General features: G+C 47.3%; 1 protein-coding gene across 7 annotated transcripts in view; it reads right to left on the minus strand.

The window, feature by feature from the left end:
- FLT3LG (fms related receptor tyrosine kinase 3 ligand) overlaps positions 1–22861 on the minus strand; it is a 619298-nt gene that overhangs the window by 56213 nt on the left and 540224 nt on the right. For 4 of the 7 annotated variants that reach the window (XM_069606286.1, XM_069606294.1, XM_069606310.1 and 1 more), the window contains one exon: positions 4918–5138. The exons of 1 other annotated variant lie outside the window; for it this stretch is intronic. In XM_069606286.1, coding sequence (XP_069462387.1) covers positions 4918–5138 — 221 coding nt within the window. Of the gene's footprint in view, positions 1–4576; positions 5139–22861 lie in introns of those variants that run through there. 2 more of the 7 variants (XM_069606316.1, XM_069606302.1) reach the window with 2 other exon arrangements.

Here is a 22861-nt window from a genome sequence, read left to right on the forward strand (position 1 = left end):
TTGGCGAAACGACCACTAGATCGTCCCACTGACCACTTGCCTGAGACCACTGTTTCGCCAACCATTCCTGCATGGGACGCATGCGCAGACGCGCGTGGGGGACCAGGTAAATGCATGACGCCATCATGCCCAGTAACCGCATTGCTTTGCGTACCGTTATTTGTTGACCTGACTGATAATGTGGAATTTGCAGTAGTATATTCCGGATTCTCTCTTCCGAAGGGAAGGTCAACCCCTTCTGAGTATCTAGGATTGCTCCTAGGAACTGTTTTGAGGTGCTTGGCACCAGACTTGACTTCTTCTCGTTGATGGAGAAGCCTAATTCGTGGAGGAGGTCGATAGTCCTCTGAATGTTTGACCTGCAAATTCCTGGGGTTTCCCCCGTTATGAGCCAGTCGTCCAGATAAGGGTACACTGGGATTGCCTCCCTGCGTAGGTGTGCAGCTGCCACCGCCAGTACCTTGGTGAATACCCTTGGTGCTGAAGCTATCCCGAAGGGCAGTACCTTGAATTGGTAGTGGCGACTGTCTACCTTGAAGCGCAAGTATTTTCTGTGTGCTGGGAGCATTGAAATATGAAAATAAGCATCTTTCATATCCAAGGTTGCCATGTAATCCCCCTTTTTTAGGAGGGGGATTACCTCTTGTAGTGTAGTCATACGAAACTTTTGGGGCTTGACATACTTGTTGGCAGGCCGTAAGTCCAATACTGGGCGCATTGTTAAATCTTTCTTTGGCACAAGGAAGTAAATTGAATAGATACCCTTGTTTACCTGGTGTCCTGGGACGAGTTCTATCGCGTCCTTTTCTAGCAGAATGGCGATCTCCTCGAGAAGGATCTTCTGATGTTCTAAGGAGTGTATTCTTTGTCGTGGAGGGTGGTTCCGGGGACGCTGCAGTAATTCTATACAATATCCTGTGGACACTGTTGACAGCACCCATCTGTCTGAGGTGATCCCTTCCCAAGCCTGGGTGAAGTTGGAAATGCGTCCCCCTACTGGGGTTGCGTGAGAAGGGACCCTGAACTGAGCGTCACTGCTTTGGCGGAGGCGTGCCGCCTCCCTTGTTGGGGCTGCCTCTGCCTCTTCCACGACCTCTCTTGTTACCCTTGCTGTAACTTTGGGTAGACTGCTGGTTGTTGTTCCATTGTGTACCCTGTCCTTGGGCATAGTTGCCTCTTTGTGAATTTTGGCCGCGTGGGCGACGAAAATTACTGTTCCCCCTCTGGTTCGGGGGTTTGTTGGTAAGCTGGCCAAGGGATTTGAGAGTCTCGTACTCGTCCTTGGCATTCTTAAGTGCGTCTTCGACCGCTTTCCCAAACAATAGATCTGGTTCCACTGGCTTGTCTATTAATGAAGCCTGTGTTTCTGTTTTGAACCCCGACTGCCGTAACCACGCATGTCTCTTGATAACAGTACCTTCTGCTATCAATCTTCCTGCGTTGTCTGCAGCGTCGAAAGTTGCTTTTAATATGCAACCAGACACGGCTCTCCCTTCTGCCGAGATCCGAGCCAACTGGCCCTTTAACGGTTCAGGAGCAGAGGCTATGAGCGCCGGGACCTCTTCCCATTGATGGCAGTTGTAACTTGCCAACAGGGTGGTGGAGTTTGCAATCCTTGCTTGGTAGGCGGACGTTGAGGCTACCTTCCTGCCAAACCCGTACAGTCTTTTGCTCTCCTTGTCGGGAGGAGCTTCTGACGACGATAAGGGTGTCCCAGCCCTCTTCCGAGTGTTGGTAACCACTAGGGAGTCTGGTTTAAGATGACCTCTTATATAAAGAGGGTCAGATTGGGCTGCCCGAAAAAGTTTTTCGACTCTGGGGTTGACGGCTCTGGTGAGGTTAGGATTCACCAGGGATGGAGCTATTCTACATTGGATGGATTTAAGGATAGGGATGGTCTGAGCGACCGGCCTCCTCTCTCCCACCAACTCTTCTGCGAAGTCCCTTTCCTCCTGTACACCATGTGTGTCGATGTGAAAATGTTCTGCTGCGCGAGCAAGAACTTCATTAAGGAGGGGTTGGTTATCAACTGGCGAGTCGGTAACTGGGGCTTCGCTTTCTACCGGGGAATCTACTCTGTAAATTTCCTGCTCATCTTCTACCTCCTCCAGGTCCTCATCCTCCGCATAGTATTCAGACCCGGTTCGTTCCTCCATAATTGTAAACTCCTGGTCCCCTTCAGGGAAAGGTTTTCCTTGGTATCTGGGGTGTGGAGTAGAGTATGGAGTAGAGTAAGGCTGCACCTCGAAGGGGTCAGGTCTTTCGACCCGGGCCTTTTTACTTAGGGGGATAGGATCAGAGGAGCCTGAGGGTGTGGCCCATTGAGGGTCATACGAAAGGAAATGTTCTGGGTTTTTGTCATAAAAATCAGCTAAGGAAGACATCCTTGACATGACCCTGTCTATGTCCTCACTGGACCATTCTTTGGAACAGGGTATGACTTTAGTAGGCAGCTTAGAGGACTTATCAAGGGTACCCTTGCTGGATGTTGATGTCCCAGTAGATTTATGTTTATCTGTCTGCTTGGGGTGGAAGGATGGTCTTACAGGAGTGGAAGGCTGAGCTTTCCGCTGTTTCCCTCCCTCCCCGTGCGTGGAAAAATGTTTTCCCTGCCCCTTGGAGGCCCCAGAGACTTTCGACGCCTGGCGCCGAGGGTCGGGAGAGGTATCTTGTTTCGAGCGTGGGGCCTCGCTGGTGTTAACTGCGCTCTCGGTCTCTTGGAGCGCGGCCTGGGGGTGGAAGTCGTCTTCGTCTTCCGACGATCGAACTTCCGTTAATCTAGGGAGCGAGGCACTCTTGGCAGGAGTGGATGATTGCCTTGCGTCATGAGGCGATCTCGATCGAGAGCGCCCAGAGGACACCGAGTCGGACCGTTCTATCCGTGCCTCTTTCCGAGAAGTCGACATCGTCGAGGTTCGGTTGGACTTAGTGTGCTTAGTGTGTGTAGGGTGTGTAGCGCTTGCGTCGCCGGGGGTCTTCCCCATAGCCGCCCTGCCGGACAACCTTCCGAGGTCGGGGACCTGCGCTCGGCAGTCTTTCGACGCCGTAATGCCCTCGCCGTCCGAAAGTACGGCGTCGCTGCCATCGCTGAAGGCGCCCTCCGCTGCCATGGCTGCCTGCCTGGCGTGGTGGGCCCAACGCTTTGTCGAACGGTCCTTAAGTGTTTTAGGTTTAAACCTACTACACGCTCTGCAGTTCACTTCGGGGTGGTCCCTCGGCAAGCAGAGGTTGCACGTGGCGTGCCTGTCGACCCAAGGGTATTTGCGGTTGCACTTGGGGCAGAATTGGAAAGGGGTACCCTCCATACGCACCTTGAGGCAGCGGGCTGGTAAGTGTAGGAAATATATAAGGTGTACCTATATACCAAGAGTGAAGAGTATGTACCACCCCCCACTCTCCCTACTTGCAGGGCCGAGGCCAGCGGCCTACTAGGCCCGGGCCGAGGCCAGCGGCCTTCCGAGGCCCAGATCCGTCGTGCAGCAGCCGACGGTCGATGTCTTCTCCAGCCGTCGTCGAGTGTCGAGGGTCGACGTTGGGGTGGGGAAGGATGTCAATAAATAATTTTACTTCAATAATTAGCAAAAGTATGGCTAAGGCCAGGGAACTCCGCAAGATGCTTCCGACCAGTATGGCGGAAAAAAACAATCTGAGGATCCTAGACGCGTGAGGGATCTTGGGTACAGTGGACGTCACACTAGGGATAGTATTACTGGCACGCCTGTGTCGACGCCCATTTTCGAGTTTCGAAAAACAAACTGTAATACTCCGCAGCTTCCACTAGATGTCGGCCTATGCACAGCATGTGATCTAAGCAGATTCCACAAGCCTCAGAAATATATATATATATATATATATATATATATATATATATATATATGTATATATGATCACATCTTCTTTGTCTAGTTAGCTTAAACTCATATATTACCAGCATTGAAGAGGCATCAAAGTTCATTAGAGTACATTAGAATACCTTATACTTTAGAGTATCTTATATGGCAATAACAGTGATCATATTGTAATCATGAAAGAGTGGATACAGTGAATGATCAGCATGCTGATATGCCGTGCCCACTGTACAAAAAGGGCTAAGCCCAGAATTTCCTCATTATGCGTTGATACTTCACTCAGGTATGCTTTGGGCGATGAGGGTCCAATATGGATTCGGCAGCAGACCATACTTTAATCATAGCAATATGCAAGGATTCTAATGGGGAATTTAAACAGAGATGCCAAAAGTGTATAGTAGCTATGAAGGTTGGCTGATGGACGTACCGATCAAACATATCTGCATATAACAACGCAGGGGAGGAACGCGCTGTTAGAATATTTTGGGGCGTTTCCAGCATTGCCTTATTTTTACAAATTCGACAGTGTCATTCATCGGCTGAGAGCTGCCGCTGAGTGCCACGCATGGCTCTTACTGGTAGATGATTTAGCCTCAAGAGGAGGCGGAACTTACGTATGGTAGGATTCGGGCAGCGGATCAAATACCTCTGAGGTGAAAGGAAAGACCGTCACCTCTGGGGAAGGTAGCGAGGACGCTCCAACGGTATCCAATGACATGCAACCAAGATTCAAAATTGTCCAAAATAAGGTATCTGCTTTATTTCAATAGGAGTTCTTCAGATTATAAAGTTCCCCAGTTTGGCTGGCTAGCAGCAATTGACAAAAGACTGTAATGTCCCCTAAACGTTTACCATTGACACCCTTGCCCCTAGAGAAAAACAAATGCTTCAGAAACCTTAGCATCTCTAACATTATTCCAACAATAGACATAGCAGCGTAACAAGAGTGTCCCGGAACCAATAGCTTCCAGCTAAGACCCACACACCAGGACACTGGCTGCTGCATTACGGTAGGACCCACAAGTAAGTGGCCTGTTAACAATGAGATGGGAGTAGATTCTCATCTTACTGAATCCCGATTGCATGAGCAGCAAAAAATATGGATGATGAAAAGCGTGATGACCACAGCACAGCCGACAAGAGGAGCAAGCAGCCGGAAACGTACTCTCTTGTTATCGTCAGGTGCAGCACTAGGGTTCTCTTGAGGCAACGCGCCCTTGGCGTATTCTTGGGAGATCGCTGTATACTTAGAAAATGGTGCTGTTTCTGTAAGCGCATCAGCGGTTGAAACTGGGGGAAAGAGAACAAACATGATAAGTTGTACAGTTGCCATTCCAAGAAAGGCAGACTTCTTTGTTATCACTTATAGAGTGTTTCACATTTACCACACATTCACAGGACAGTCCACAATGTTAAAGACATCTTGGGAAATGAGATAGTTCATGACCATGACAGTCCATCAATGTGGTGCAGTGAGTTAACATCAATGCAACACTCTGAATGAAGACACAAGCCTGTAACAGAGCTTCTACAGCATGGGTATCAGGAAGTGTACCCCACCTTGAGAGTGAGGGCCCCAGAGAGATGATTTTGTAAGATTGTATTGGTGCTGAAAATAAGCACAATGCAAAGCCTTTGCCTATCATGAAAGCTCTGATAATTCCAACCCATGCTAGACATCATTGTGTTGGTGTTGTGCATCTGGAGAAAAGGACTGAAGGGTGAGGCTCAAAGGCGGGGCATGGGGAGGAGGAGCCCGAAAAAGTAAGAAAAAGTAAGAAATGACAATTACGTTTTGTAGCGATACAAAAAGCGCTTTTTCGACGGAATGCCAAGTCCCGAACCGAAGGAAGAATGGAGGACAGGGGACGGGTCATAGGAGGGCCATTGAACAGCGTGAAATCTCTAGTAATCCCGACCCATATTGTGCTGATGGCGTGAATGGCTCATTCCTGGGGAGGCTGTAAGTGACTAGTGAAGATACGCAAACTAGGCAAGAAGCACTGTTCAAGGGCAAACACAGAAAAGCTACTTACTTGTAATCTTAGTTCTCCATGAGGGGTTACCTCATTAAGCTCGTAAACACTGAATACACTTAATTTAAATATATATTTTTTGCATGTTCAAAATGTGAACTAAAACTATATAAATGCCGCTTATCTAGCTCTCTTTTCATTTATGTTTAAGCTTCCACCCTAGTGAAAGCCTGAGCATATTCTCTGGGCTAAAAAGAAAAACAAGCATCGCCCAATGTAGGACAGTACCTTTGTCACTGGCCCTGGATTCCGCAGGAGGCAGACGGGTTACTTAGCAATAAAAGATACCAGTGATGGAGATTGAGGAAATGCCTTGTCTTTCTCGGTCATGGCATTTCATTAATACTCATTCCCACTGAATGCAAAGCAAGCACATCTTGATCTGAGCAAAGATGCGGTGGCGGAACTAGGAAGAGATTATTTCCCCATTTGAGTTCTATCTGAAAAATTGAAAAGGAAATCCTGCCCTGTGCTTCTAGCAGCCGAATCTATATACTCGTATAATTCAAATGTGCGGATTGCTTTCCAGAGTGCGGCCTTGCACATTTCAGAAACACAAGGATATCTTGGTAAACCAGCAGAAGCTGTTTGGCCGCTTGTGGACTCGGACCTGGCGGGGCGGGGACGGGGTGGAGGGTTGGCGGATGTAGGGTGTAGTTATGAGAAGATCTCCTGACAATATGGGTCCGCCATGCAGCTATTCGAGAGGCCCAAATGAGCGGAAGAAGCATGCGCCAGCCGCAGAGACTCCCAGCAGGCCCAGAGCAAGGAAACATTGGTTACCAGGGAGCGATGCATTGGCTCTCTGGTAGCAAAGGGAAATGACCGACACTGGCCCTCATTACAAGTCAGGCGTTAAGGGTTTAACGGTGCCGTCGGTGCCGTTAACCCTTAACGCCTGATTCACACTTTAACGCCTGCTTTTTGCAGGCGTTAAAGTCCAAGGCGCTAAGCGACCTTGGTGCTAATTACGGCACCGTAATTTACGGTGCCGTAATTAGCGCCTTCCCCATCCCCATTATGTCCTATGGCGCAAAAATGGGAATGGGGAAGGGCAAATGGTGAATGGGGAATTACCGCCCACCGGCATGGACCATGGTGCTAATAGCACCATGGTCCACCGCCTGACTTGTAATGAGGGCCACTGACTGAGAACCATGTATAGACTAAGTCAAAGTTTTCAAAAGGTTGCTCCGATTTCCCCTTGCCTTAGGTTGGGTCTAGATTACTGCCTCTACCCACATACAGGATGTGAAGAGCTCTTGTTCAAATCTGAGATGACCTTCAACAAGAATTTAGGGTGGGGCAGCCTTATTTGTATGGAAACCCTTTTAAGGATGTTGTGAGCATAGTGTTGCTCTTTCGTTGACCCTTGAAGCTAATAGAAATGTTACAAGAAAGGCTACTTTCCACAATACACATTGCAAGTGCGATTTGTGCATTGGTTCAAAAGGTGACTTGTTAATTTCACAACAACACTATCTGATTCCATGGGGAGGGGGTGTCTCCTGGTGAGTGGGTGAGTGGGTACACTTACTTAAACGCCTCTAAAAAATGTCTAATGACCGGTGTGGTGAAACAAGAATGTTATGAGGGAAACTTCTTGTAGGCAGCAAAAGTAGCTAACTTAACTTGTATTAAGTAAAAAGAGAGGCTGATTTAAGTAGATACATGAGATAAAGTAGTATGATTTCCTCCTGGTGGGTAGTGGCACTGCACTATTTCTGATGCACCATGAGGACACACTCTTCCATGGCAAGGCACACATTCATCTGAAGCAATATTCCAGTTGCTTCTCTAAAACTGTGCAAAACGTCCCCAGGCAGGCCCAAAAGTCCACATTGTGTGTAATCTGGTATCATGTAGCCGAGATTAGATTTGAGAGGTTGTGGTGATAAATGCTGTGTGTCAGCCTGGACAGGAGATCTGGTCTGCATGGCAGCTTCTTGAGTGGTTACTGCAATAGGAAAAAAAGGGATAGGCATGACTAAAGAAATATAAAATTAATCATTTTGGATTGCTTTAGTTTAATTATGACTGGGGGGGGGAGAAGAATTAGCGGAAACACACAAATAACATTCCAACCAATCTCCATGAATTAAGAGGCCCATTCTCTCGATTCTGCGGTTTCTGTCTTAGCAAAAAGTTTTCATTTTGGAGTTCTTCTGCTGGAGAATGGTGTGGCAAGTTGCTAGAAATGACAATTTGAAGGAATTCTAGTTAAAGGTGATGTATTTTCTTTGCGAGGTTGGTTGTTGGTTCATCTGGGTCTTTACAGTGTCCTCCTTACTGCAAAATAGTCTCTACAGGGTTCTTGTTTTCTACCTGGGGTAGTGCCCATGCCACTCTTCCAGTTTGTCTCCTCCCTAGGTTAGTGGCCACGCCACACTTCCACCTTGTCTCCTCCATCGGTTAGTGCCCACGCCACTCTTCCAGCTTGTCTCCTCCATAGGCTAGTGCCCACGCCACTCTTCCAGCTTGTCTCCTCCATAGGTTACCGCCCACACCACTCTTCCAGCTTGTCTCCTTCTAGGTGAGTGCCCGCGCCACACTTCCACCTTGTCTCCTCCATCGGTTAGTGCCCACGCCACTCTTCCAGCTGGTCTCCTCCATAGGCTAGTGCCCATGTCACTCTTCCAGTTTGTCTCCTCCCTAGGTTAGTGCCCACGCCACACTTCCACCTTGTCTCCTCCATCGGTTAGTGCCCACGCCAGTCTTCCAGCTTGTCTCCTCCATAGGCTAGTGCCCATGTCACTCTTCCAGTTTGTCTCCTCCCTAGGTTAGTGCCATCGCCACTCTTCCAGCTTGTCTCCTCTGTAGGTTAGTGCCCGCGCCACACTTCCAGCTTGTCTCCTCCATAGGTTGGTGCCCACGCCACACTTCCAGCTTGTCTTTCATTTTCTCTCACCAAGGCTAATGCCTTTTCTTTTTCTGCCTTTTCCATGGCCACATACTTGTTTCTCTGTCTTTTTATCCTTGAGCCAAACTTTGTTTTTCCCTTTCTGTGAATTTTCCCTGGGCAAAGATTTGGCCTTTCCTGCCTGTCCTATTTTCTTGCCCAGTATCGGCCCATCTCACCCTACTTTCTCTTTTGGCTAGGGCAATTACCTTTTGTCCTTTCACTCTCTCTTTGGCCTGGTGTTCGGCCATTTTTCACTCCTCCTCTCTTTGGCTTCAGCCTTTTCCTTCACATTCCTGACTATTACTGGTGCACAGCCTCTGCCTATTCGCGGGCCATAGTCTCTATCTTAGTTCTCTGATGATAAGGTGCTCCACTCATTTACTACTAGACTTATGTAAAATGCCCCATTCAGCTACTTCTGCTCTCATCCTTTTTGGTGTTCGCCTCTTCCACCTTAATCCACTCCGGGTTTTCTCTTTCACTCGACATTCCTCCAGACTCCACGTCTTACAATCAGTCTCCTCCTCGTTTCTGATGGTCACCTCCTACACTGACTACACAGTTATTACCTCATTTTCCACCAGTTCTCCAGCTGTCCAGTGTTATAATTCTCCAGTACTCCACTCCAGAATTCCCTTTTTGCTGTCCTGTGAGATGGATTGTTCCCTGAGTGAGTGCAAAGGACAGGTGTTATGTTTCAGCATGCAGTGGCAGGAATGCTTTGTAGTCTGAAGTCTGGGATCGAAATCTTTAAATACGTGAACCATTTTGGATTTATTGTCTATGTAGAGATGCAATTTGCCCTCACAAGGCTGTGGTGTGCTGTGGTGAGCAGCGCATATGCACACGAGGCAGTTTTCAGTGTTATGTGGATGACACACAGCTCTCTTTCAGGCTCCCCTCATCCATCTCTGCTCCTTCTATCATACCAGAGTGTCTGGTCGCAATTCAGGAATGCCAATATGACTGAGATCCTCCTCAATGGGACACCTGGTCCCTCCTTTCCTCTCTCTGGCCGCCAACTCTGGGCCCTCTTCCTGCTCATTCCTGTGAGGCTAAGAACCTTGGTGTCATCTTCATCTCCATGATTACACGTAGCATGCTTTGCTTCATCCACACATCCACTTCTGTGCCTATATGACCCTCAGTTCGGACCCTCTGCTGCAAAAAGTCCTTGCAGGACAAGGCTGCGGTATTGAGGGGCGCAGGAGACGCTGCCTATTATACGTAGCACACTTCGCTATGTCCATGCTTCCGTGCCTATAAGAACCGAGGTTCGGACCCTCTGCGGCTAAGCCCTCGCAGGACAAGGCCATGACGTTGAGCCACGCCAGTGCGCAGGAGATGCTGCCTGATTATACGTAGCATGCTTCTCTATGTCCACCCTTCCGTGCTTATAAGAACCAAGGTTCGGACCCTCTGCGCCAAAGGCCTCGCAGGACAATGCTGCAGTGTTGATCTTTGCAGGTGCGCAGGAGACGTTGCCCAATTATACATAGCATGCTTCGCTACGTCCATGCTTTCGCTGCTACTTTCTCTCCTTCTCCTGCACCTTTGGCTGACTTACACCCTGACACAGCCCTCACTAACCTTCATCTCCCTATCTCTAACACACGGGATGTCCTTGCCCCTGTCATCAGGATCCGCTTGAAGCCCAAATCCAAGTGTAACTCTTCGTATGATTCTGACCTTGCCACCCTTAAACCCAAGTGTAGGGTGGCGGAAAGGAAGTGCAGGGCCTCAGACGCACCCCCTGACAAACTGGCCTGCTGCCTGCTCCAAATGCAGTACAGATTCTCTGTCCTCTCTAAGAAGAGAGCCTACACCCAAGCCTGCATCTCTGCAGCATCTAACAACTCAGCCACACTTTTCAAAATCTGCAAGGAGCTGGCCAATCCTGCTGCAGTCTCTACCTCTCATGTTCCATCCCAGGCCCTCTGCATGGCCTTGGTTTCTCATTTCATCAATAAAACTCAGGACATCATATCCACCCTCTCTTCCTCTACCACTCCTGGCCTGTCTGAGGCCATCTTTCCTTCTCCTTTCTCCTCTGTTCCCCTGTTCGGCCCTGAGAATGTTTCTAGACAAGTCTGATCTATGAAGGTCTCATCAAAGCAGGTTGTCCCCTGCACATCCAGAACCATCAAGGACTACATCGAAACCATTGCTCAAGCCTTGGCCGATTTCTGCAATCACTCCTTTGCCACTGGAACTTTCCCCTCCCCCTTAAGCACACTCTTGTGTACCCCCCCCCCTAAAGAAGCCCTCAGTTGATCCTCCCTCTCCGGTGAACTATAGCTCGATCTCCAACACTCCTTTTCTGGGCAAACGCCTGGAAAGGCTGGCCATCGCCCAGCTTAATCCGCATAGTGAATCTGTTGGTTGTCTACGCGACTACCAGTTTGGCTTCACAGCTGCCAGAAGCACAGAAACTGCTCTCCTGAACACCCGTAAAGACCTGCTCTTCAATCTTGACTCTAATCTCCACTCTGTCCTCATTCTCCTCCATCTATCCTCTGCTTTTGACACGGTCAACCATGCCATCCTGCTCAAATGCCTCAGTGACAACCTGGGTATCACTGATCAGGCCCTGACCTGGTTGACCTCCTTTCTCACTGACCAATCCTCTCAGGTCCAACTGGGGTATTTCCTCTCCTCTATCTCTCTCTCTCTACTTGTGGTGTTCCCCAGGGGTCTAACCTCTCTCCCTTGCTTTTCAATCACCTCTTGCCCACCACATCACCATTTTCTGCTCCAATTTCCAGTGTTATGTGGATGACGCACAGCTCTCTTTCAGGCTCCCCTCATCCATCTCTGCTCCTTCTATCATACCAGGGTGTCTGGTCGCAATTCAGGAATGCCAATATGACTGAGATCCTCCTCAATGGGACACCTGCTCCCTCCTTTCCTCTCTCTGGCCGCCAACTCTGGGCCCTCTTCCTGCTCCTTCCTGTGAGGCTAAGAACCTTGGTGTCATCTTCAACTCCACCCTGTTCTTCTCTCCTCGCATCTCTGACGTCTCTATGAAGTCAAACTATCAGTTGCACCTCCTCTGAGGTATTCTTCCTTTTCTCACTTTCCCCCAGAAGCTCACTGTCTCTGGAGCCCTGGTTCTCTCTAGGCTGGACTACAGCAACAGCCTCTTTTTAAATATGCCTGCCTCTACACTTTGACCTTTAGAACATATCCAGAAAAGGACTGCAAGAATTGTCCTTGGCCTCAATCCCAGGGATAATATATGTCCAGCTCTGAAATCTCTTTACTGGCTCCCAGTGTCTGCAAGGATCAAGTTCAAGACCCTCTGCATCGTCCAGAAGGATTTCTGGGGCCTGGGACCACTCTACCTCCAACTTTTACTTCCAAAACATCTTCCTTCTCTAGCTCTCCGCTCATCCACCACCAACTCTATGAGTGTCAGACACTTCTCCAAGCAGGGAGTTGGGTGCAGATCTCTCTCCTCGGCTGGGAGCCTCCTTTTGGAACAGCCTCCCTGCCTCTCTGAAACTTGAGCACAACAACCTCTGGTTCCAGAAGCAACTCAAGACCTTCCTTTTTGCTTCCGCTTTCTCTTTTCCTCTCCCCTGCTTAGGTACCCGACTGCTCCGCATACTGGTCACCTGGATACCCCCTGAACTCGGGCCAGGCTCCTGCATGTCCAGTTGCCCTTGCACTGCCTCTGGGCTCCCCAGCACGTAAGGGTCTGTACCTGCAACCCTACAGTCCCTTCTCTCTGCACTTACGAGTCACCTGCTGGCTGCACTTATTGAGTTACGGCACTTCTCTCCTTCCCTCTTCCGCGCACTTGCGTGAACTGAATGACACAAGGCCTAGTAAGATTGTTGTTTTGGTTTGTTTCCCCCTCCCTGTCTTGTCGCACCTAGAAACACTTGTTTACAGGCGGGTTCTAAATGCCATATCATATCATAATAGTGTTGCTGTCTTCAATTTATTTTACTGGGAATTTGGATACAGCCTACGCCTCAATTCTGTGTTGTGTGGGAGTTTCTCACCAGTGATCTTCAACGGGTGTTTTGGCTCCACAAGGCTTTTTTGTACCAGTTTGCAGCTGTAGGAAAATATGAGTTTTTGTTTTTCTCAATTCTCCTTGTAGAATGGTGAAAGGCTCTCTGTGTGTCTGGCTGTTGCTCAGGAAAAAATTGTGCTTCTCCCTGTTAGCCGATGGGTTAAATTGGAGATAGGTGTGGGTCTCTCATAAATGTTTTCGACTGAATTTTATTTAACCACTCAAATGTTCAATCTTCTTCAAAAGTAATAAGAAGTCTCCTCCATACTTGATCTGGGCATTAAACAAAGTTCTTTTGCACCTGCCGTCTGGGGTCTGTCTCTCCACAACTGTCAGTTGATTCTAACCAAGATAGCTTTGCCAACAGCACACCCCACCAAGTCGCCTCATGACATTACTCCACCTCCTCTTTTCCAACTTCGCCTCTTTAACTTTGATCTTCCCCAACCTCCTCCAATAATGCTCCAACCTCTTCCATTGAATTTACAATGACAGTCTTTTGGTCTTTCCCAACCTCCTCTAGTAACTCTCCAGTCTCCTCTATCACCTCTCCAACCTCCTCTTTATGGTCTCTCACAATATCCAACAATAACTGTCCACCCTCATCCAACAAATCTCTAACATCCACTTTCTGATCTTTCCCAACCTCATTCCGCTGAGAGAACATACAAACCTTTGATAGATTCGCAGAGTCACTCAGTAACTTCTACAGCTATCATGAGAAAAAACAAGGATTAGCAAACATCACACACATAATAGGCAACACACTGTGTAAGACATCAATTGTCAAGGCTTCTGAGACACTGCTCCAGCTATCTGTTTCTCAACCACATGCACCACAAAACAACCCCACTCCACTACTTCTCCAACCCTGAAATGTACCGGGTAACAAATCATTGTCATCATCCAAACTGGTGTGTTGGCTATGGGTAGATGTTGCCTCATAGTCTTCCACAATGAAGTTCATGTTTATAAATGTCAGATTTTCAAGATGTGCTACTGCCAGAGTTCTCCTATTGACAGATGAAATGGCCTCTGCTCCACTAACAAACTCCCTCAGACTGCTGCACACTGTTGGGGAGGGGAGGGCGGTAGGGGTAGCAATTCAACCATTACCTGCACAGGTGCTTCTGGACAGAAAAACAGCATGCTGTAGCCATACTGTGATGGGTCCTCAACTCTTTCCACGAGTGAAGTGTCCAGTAGATAGGCATCAAGCATCTGATGATCCACTGTCTGTTCATGTTACTGATCTACCTGGATTCACGATGCCCAAGTCACTTATGATGATGTCCCATAAGTTTTCCTCCCAGTAGGCTGCACCCGCATTGCTTACAACGTTTTCAACAAGTATCAATGATGTACTGTTCACTGAGGCCATCAATCTGAGATTGACATTCCTTGTGTACTTAGCAACATTTGGGGTGGGCTGTGTTCTTTCTCCAAGTGATGTTGCAAGTGCTGTAGCAAAGGCATCATTACCATTTGCACAGTGTCTTTGGGATGATTGCTGCAAATCCTCCTCCTCGAGGCATGGCAATGAAAATCATTCACTTTTACTTTGAAATGTGGGTCCAAGAAGGAAGCCAGCAGGTGCTCAATGTTCCCTTTAAAACTAACTATCGATGGATCAACCCCAAAGGTCGAAAGCAGGTCCACCACCAGCTATGCCTCCTCAACATCATCTGCCAAGGCACAGCTCTCACCATGTTGGTTCTCCTCCATCTATCCTCTGCTTTTGACACGGTCAACCATGCCATCCTGCTCAAATGCCTCAGTGACAACCTGGGTATCACTGATCAGGCCCTGACCTGGTTGACCTCCTTTCTCACTGACCAATCCTCTCAGGTCCAACTGGGGTATTTCCTCTCCTCTATCTCTCTCTCTCTACTTGTGGTGTTCCCCAGGGGTCTAACCTCTCTCCCTTGGTTTTCAATCACCTCTTGCCCACCACATCACCATTTTCTGCTCCAATTTTCAGTGTTATGTGGATGACGCACAGCTCTCTTTCAGGCTCCCCTCATCCATCTCTGCTCCTTCTATCATACCAGGGTGTCTGGTCGCAATTCAGGAATGCCAATATGACTGAGATCCTCCTCAATGGGACACTTGCTCCCTCCTTTCCTCTCTCTGGCCCCCAACTCTGGGCCCTCTTCCTGCTCCTTCCTGTGAGGCTAAGAACCTTGGTGTCATCTTCAACTCCACCCTGTTCTTCTCTCCTCGCATCTCTGACGTCTCTATGAAGTCAAACTATCAGTTGCACCTCCTCTGAGGTATTCTTCCTTTTCTCACTTTCCCCCAGAAGCTCACTGTCTCTGGAGCCCTGGTTCTCTCTAGGCTGGACTACAGCAACAGCCTCTTTTTAAATATGCCTGCCTCTACACTTTGACCTTTAGAACATATCCAGAAAAGGACTGCAAGAATTGTCCTTGGCCTCAATCCCAGGGATCATATATGTCCAGCTCTGAAATCTCTTTACTGGCTCCCAGTGTCTGCAAGGATCAAGTTCAAGACCCTCTGCATCGTCCAGAAGGATTTCTGGGGCCTGGGACCACTCTACCTCCAACTTTTACTTCCAAAACATCTTCCTTCTCTAGCTCTCCGCTCATCCACCACCAACTCTATGAGTGTCAGACACTTCTCCAAGCAGGGAGTTGGGTGCAGATCTCTCTCCTCGGCTGGGAGCCTCCTTTTGGAACAGCCTCCCTGCCTCTCTGAAACTTGAGCACAACAACCTCTGGTTCCAGAAGCAACTCAAGACCTTCCTTTTTGCTTCCGCTTTCTCTTTTCCTCTCCCCTGCTTATGTACCCGACTGCTCCGCATACTGGTCACCTGGATACCCCCTGAACTCGGGCCAGGCTCCTGCATGTCCAGTTGCCCTTGCACTGCCTCTGGGCTCCCCAGCACTTAAGGGTCTGTACCTGCAACCCTGCAGTCCCTTCTCTCTGCACTTACGAGTCACCTGCTGGCTGCACTTATTGAGTTACGGCACTTCTCTCCTTCCCTCTTCCCCGCACTTGCGTGAACTGAATGACACAAGGCCTAGTAAGATTGTTGTTTTGGTTTGTTTCCCCCTCCCTGTCTTGTCGCACCTAGAAACACTTGTTTACAGGCGGTTTCTAAATGCCATATCATATCATAATAGTGTTGATGTCTTCAATTTATTTTACTGGGAATTTGGATACAGCCTACGCCTCAATTCTGTGTTGTGTGGGAGTTTCTCACCAGTGATCTTCAACGGGTGTTTTGGCTCCACAAGGCTTTTTTGTACCAGTATGCAGCTGTAGGAAAATATGAGTTTTTGTTTTTCTCAATTCTCCCTGTAGAATGGTGAAAGGCTCTCTGTGTGTCTGGCTGTTGCTCAGGAAAAAATTGTGCTTCTCCCTGTTAGCCGATGGGTTAAATTGGAGATAGGTGTGGGTCTCTCATAAATGTTTTCGACTGAATTTTATTTAACCACTCAAATGTTCAATCTTCTTCAAAAGTAATAGGAAGTCTCCTCCATACTTGATCTGGGCATTAAACAAAGTTCTTTTGCACCTGCCGTCTGGGGTCTGTCTCTCCACAACTGTGAGTTGATTCTAACCAAGATAGCTTTGCCAACAGCACACCCCACCAAGTCGCCTCATGACATTACTCCACCTCCTCTTTTCCAACTTCGCCTCTTTAACTTTGATCTTCCCCAACCTCCTCCAATAATGCTCCAACCTCTTCCATTGAATTTACAATGACAGTCTTTTGGTCTTTCCCAACCTCCTCTAGTAACTCTCCAGTCTCCTCTATCACCTCTCCAACCTCCTCTTTATGGTCTCTCACAATCTCCAACAATAACTGTCCACCCTCATCCAACAAATCTCTAACATCCACTTTCTGATCTTTCCCAACCTCATTCCGCTGAGAGAACATACAAACCTTTGATAGATTCGCAGAGTCACTCAGTAACTTCTACAGCTATCATGAGAAAAAACAAGGATTAGCAAACATCACACACATAATAGGCAACACACTGTGTAAAACATCAATTGTCAAGGCTTCTGAGACACTGCTCCAGCTATCTGTTTCTCAACCACATGCACCACAAAACAACCCCACTCCACTACTTCTCCAACCCTGAAATGTACCGGGTAACAAATCATTGTCATCATCCAAACTGGTGTGTTGGCTATGGGTAGATGTTGCCTCATAGTCTTCCACAATGAAGTTCATGTTTATAAATGTCACATTTTCAAGATGTGCTACTGCCAGAGTTCTCCTATTGACAGAGGAAATGGCCTCTGCTCCACTAACAAACTCCCTCAGACTGCTGCACACTGTTGGGGAGGGGAGGGCGGTAGGGGTAGCAATTCAACCATTACCTGCACAGGTGCTTCTGGACAGACAAACAGCATGCTGTAGCCATACTGTGATGGGTCCTCAACTCTTTCCACGAGTGAAGTGTCCAGTAGATAGGCATCAAGCATCTGATGATCCACTGTCTGTTCATGTTACTGATCTACCTGGATTCACGATGCCCAAGTCACTCATGATGATGTCCCATAAGTTTTCCTCCCAGTAGGCTGCACCCGCATTGCTTACAACGTTTTCAACAAGTATCAATGATGTACTGTTCACTGAGGCCATCAATCTGAGATTGACATTCCTTGTGTACTTAGCAACATTTGGGGTGGGCTGTGTTCTTTCTCCAAGTGATGTTGCAAGTGCTGTAGCACAAGCATCATTACCATTTGCACAGTGTCTTTGGGATGATTGCTGCAAATCCTCCTCCTCGAGGCATGGCAATGAAAATCATTCACTTTTACTTTGAAATGTGGGTCCAAGAAGGAAGCCAGCAGGTGCTCAATGTTCCCTTTAAAACTAACTATCGATGGATCAACCCCAAAGGTCGAAAGCAGGTCCACCACCAGCTATGCCTCCTCAACATCATCTGCCAAGGCACAGCTCTCACCATGTTGGTCGTGTTGAGCTCAACTACACAAGAGGCTTACCAACTTGGTAGCCTCCTCTAGTGTTTTTAGCAAGGTTGTAGAGAGGAGGAGGCATTAGACAGAAACTACCACTAGCATTCTGTTACAAAATGCCACATCAAGAGCTGTGCTGTGAGTGCATGGTAATACGTGATGGCACTGCACTACTTATGTAGCTGTCCAACAAGTACAAAAGTAGTATTCTGAAAGATGGCTACTGAGGTCTTCAGGGTGTGCAGTGCCAACTTGTGGTGCACTAGGGGTTGGCACAGTGCATTTTTGGTAATGGTCATCTTGCTGATTTTGGAGATAATCTACACGAGGTGAAGGACTCGTGCAAGCAGGTCATGTGCATTGTCTTGCCAATTCATAAGGCAGCACGGATATTTGATCCACTGTCTGCTGCAACAAAGCCCAAATACAAACTATGAAACTTTTGGCACTGTGTCTCCAGACCCTCCACCTTATCCCAGATGCCAAATGCCCTGTTGCTTCTGCCCTCAAGCCCTTTCATGTACAATGTTGCCCCAAGCCAATTTGCGTACACCCACTGCCCGCTTCAATTACTTTGAAAACGTCTTAGTGAATGCTATGACCACTAGTGCCCATGTCATGGTCAAGTGGAGCTTTTGTCCAATGGACTGCGTTTATACCCACCCCACTGTAGAGATAACCTTGTTTTAAAGTTCTGATACTGCTTTGCAAGAGTATATACGTCACCTAAGAACTTCCCAGCAGTGATTGACTTTTCCCTTAAGCTGACAAAATCCGGGATTTTCAATAAAAGAGTAAGGAAAGAGATCTATTGCCAAGATTATAGCAAGGTTAGTATTGAGCAGGCACAGTCTATCATGGAACTTGTAATATGGTCGGACACTCCCAAACACTTCTGGCTTGATGCGTAAAGAATGGAGTAGTAGACAAACCTTTAGTAGAGCATTTTAAAAAAGACCATCACACCCATGAGGACATCTTTTGGTGTATCATGCAAACTCTTAACCCACACCCATGTGGTGGTGATCAGGACCTCAAATTTCGTAAACTAGGGCAAAGATGGATCTATAATCTTGATTCTGTCAATCATGGGTTAAATCTGTACATCGAATGGAATCTTTTCCTGCGTAAATGAACCGACCATGTGCAGATGTCCCTTTTGAGCAGCATGATCCATCATGAGATGAAGTGTGCGCCTGTCCACAGCCTGGACACTGCACACTTCTGGGTCTTCTATATGCAAGATGTATTGTTAACACCTGCTATCTACAATAACTATGGGTAGAACATGCCTGTTTGGAACTCTTGGAATCCAGTGCCACTTTGTTGCACTTAAAACTCCCCCCTCTACTACCTGGCCCCTTTTTCCATGAGTGACCATGCTGGCCCTAAGAAAGTTTGCATTATGCAGCTCCAGTGGCATGATCCACGATAAGACTAACAATGCGTTTGTCTGATAATTCCGATAGTACACTGCACTCAACCTTGTTTATGTATATGTTAGAGGAGGTTGGGATACTCTGTGTCTATAACCGTGACAGATGGAATCTACAAATATGGGAAATACAGTACCCAGTGCAGTTCTCTGCAGCATTTGTTACTCGTACTTTGCCTCTTGGATTCATGTTCCACATTTGGCTATCACCAACAACACATGTCATTCATTAGTCACACTTTTTGAATGCACTAATGTGAAACTTACATCTGGGTTATTCTGCATAAATTTATTTCTGAGACCGAACTGCAGCTCCGACACGTAAGATGGTCTTTTCGAGATGTGAAGTATAGTTACGCTATGTCTCGAACGATATATCACATGATCTCACATTACATTTCTTTCCCCCCACACAGACATTAACAGCTATCCAACTGACTGAGACACGCCTCGAGTAAGTCAGACTCACTGCAGCATTTTTCTTTCGCCCATCCGATTTAGCCTTGGGTCACCAGCTAACAGCATTCCACTTCCCTGTCTTGCAGCGGTATCTCATCAAAAGCGCGAACGAAGTGCGAAAACCGACAACGAGGTTTCTAGTCATGGACCATTTGTGCGAAAGTAATAAAAAGTTAGAGTAATGGGCCTGCAGTCCTTTAGACGCGGCACATGCGCACAGGTATGCGGACCCTTGCAATTACTATGCAGCCCTTGGGTTGGAGTTCAGTACAGTTAAGAACATTGTGTGACTATACCCCGTCTGCTGTTTAGGCTCTGCAGTTGTGAAGTTGCTAGTGGTTTCGCAACGCGATTTTCTCCTGTGGATTTTTCCGAAAAAACACATGTATAAGGTACAATGATTGCTTCGCTAGACATGTCTTTCTTAGATATAGAACTAGCTCTCACATATGAGAATAAATTAATACTGGTTGAGAAGAAAACACACTCTCGACCTCTGATATTGAAAAACTTGTTGATTTAATGTGACTCAAAATATTTTAGGGTTACCTCCTACTGTGTTAGGCAAGACATATTTGACTTCATTATTGCTTTATAATTGAAAATAGAAAAATAGAATGGTGTGCACATAAGAACAATGGTGTTGAGAGAACTTGCAAACTAATAGAGTCTATTGATAAATAATGGCAGGTCGGCCATAGCATTACTGTTCTGATACAGTTTTTATGGTTCTATGTTATTTCATTGAACACTTTTTCATCGTGGGACTTTTCATCGACGGATTTTTCATTGCCAAAAATTCTTTTTAAATTTATTTTTGGGGGGAACCCCCCCAAACCTCCCCCCTAATTTAATAATCATACCCCAACCCCTATAAACCCCCCCCCAATTTTTTTTTTTAAAAAAGAGTTTTGCCAATGGAAAATCTGGCGGTGAAAAGTCCCACGATGAAAAAGTGGTTGATAAAATGCGTGTATACCGTTTTTATCTGATTTTAGATATATATGCTCAGCATTTTAGAATCAAGAATCTGTATACAACAACACTTCTCCTTAATGAGGGATCGAGTGTCCTGAAGAAAGCCTTGAACTGTTGTCAATTTCTGAATCTGTGTGAAAGATTATAACGGTTCAATAACAAGTCTGGAAACAGATCTATACTGTCGACACTGTCATCTGGGGTCTTTTTTTGATATATGTAGATCAAAATGAATGCATAAAAAAGTCACCCATAGGTTACTAACATCACCTTGATTCTGCTTGTGGCTAATTGATTCAGAGCAGTCATAAGCAAATATTTCCTAACAACAAGTTAAGCTGCAGTGCTGTATACATATGACATACATATTTTAGCTCTTTTTTGTGTATTTTTGTATGACCAAGTGGTCAGTTTTTTATGACATCCTATGTTGAACACATTTTGTATATTTTTGCATACCCGACTCTCTCCATCTTTTGATGTATGTTTATAAAGATGGCCTATCACTCTGTTCATTGCTGGTCTCCAACTGTCTAGTTGGTAGCCTTTTGGGGATTTTGCCTGTCTTGATGTTCAAATGTCCTCTCCCAAATAGGCCCCCTTCCATAAAAAAAAGGACCCCCTGTTTGTGCTCTTTGAGTATATATTGATGCAAAGGGGATCAGTATTCTGCGTCACTTGGGAACAGAGGGATGTCTCAATCCCAAGCACTAACACTATTGTAGTATTTTCAGGGGTAAATTGTGTGAAATGGTACTGGTATGCTGTCTGTCTGAGAGCACCTCAGATATTTCGACGTCTTCTCATGTCTACTTAAGCTGCCGCAGCATATGAGACCACCTGACGGACCCAAATTGGTCCCTGCATTCCATTGGCACACCACATTTCGGCAGAGTATGCAATTGGCCAGATTCCGTTGCCGTTTATTCTGTGTGAAGTAATGCCAAATGCTTGACTTTCGTTGTGGGCTAGTAACACACAGGTTATGCTCAACAGGATGTGATGGTGCTCAGCTCACTGTGGTGCTACGTATGCAACATAATGAGTTGATATCCTTTCTGATCTGCAACAGGAAGTATGTTTCACAAAGAGAATGTACGCAGGTGGCGAGTGAGCTCTAATATAATTTTCTAGCCTCTGCATCTGTGGTGTCATCCTCAGGTGTCTTGCCCAGTCACTTTAAGATACAAACACTAGTGTGCCTGTCATTTGCGTGCCCAAATCTCTGCTGTTCCTTTCAGGGATGTCAATTTGGGACCGCTAGGGGTTGCGAGTGCTGCAGTTTCGCCTTGCGACCCCAATATAAAAAAAAAAAACAGAAGCTCCAGTGGCGTAGCTAGGGGGCAACTGCTCCCCCGCCCCTGCTCAATGCCCTGATGCACCCCTGCACCCACACTGATGCCTGCATTATGGTGCTTACAGTAAGTGGATGGAGATAAGCTTTGTCTCAATAGCATCTCCAGTAGAGTAATGGGCCTGGCAATGCTACGATCATCATATAACTATATGACTTATATGACATAGGACGTCACGTTCTCCAGCAGGAATTAGGAAGGCAGAGGTCAGAGTATGGGCCAGAGAAAGCTGTTGCCGGGGTGGGGACCTGGACTGGAGGGAATATGCCATCAAAGCTGTGTGGAAAGGTTAGCTTGGAAAATAAAAGTGAATGCGTGCATGCCTGTGAATGTGCGTGTTTTTGTATTTTGGTCGGTGTCTGCGTGCCTGTGTGGGTGTGTGTACTACTACTGCCTGTATAGTGTGACGTGCGAGTCACGATATGCGCATGCGCGAGCTCGTTCTGGCTACGCGCATGCGCGGTGAATAATAAAGTGCGCCCGTGCCGGCAGTTGCAGCCGGGAGGCGAACCGGCCAACACCATGTCCTGTGTGTTCCTGCATGTGTGAGTGAGTGCACGAGTGCATGCAGGCCGGCCCGAGGCATGGGCGGCCACACAACATCGTGGCGACGAGGCGGGATTCAAGCGGGGCGTGGAGTGACACACCGCCGAATGCTTTCATCTAAATAACGCCGTACAGCGGTACGTTACGAACCTGGCGTGAACACAACAGAGGTGTTTTCACGCTTGGTGGTGTGACTGAAGGGGTACCTTTGACTGTGTTCCCTCCGTACCCACGTTCTCCTCACCTGGGCTTTCCGAGTCGATGGTATCTTGCAGGCCTCGACGTGCCAGGTAGTCTCTCTCTTTCCTCTGGTGCGAGG

The sequence above is a fragment of the Ambystoma mexicanum genome, chromosome 1p (assembly GCF_040938575.1).
Source record: "Ambystoma mexicanum isolate Mex_15411 chromosome 1p, UKY_AmexF1_1, whole genome shotgun sequence".
Taxonomy (NCBI): domain Eukaryota; kingdom Metazoa; phylum Chordata; class Amphibia; order Caudata; family Ambystomatidae; genus Ambystoma; species Ambystoma mexicanum.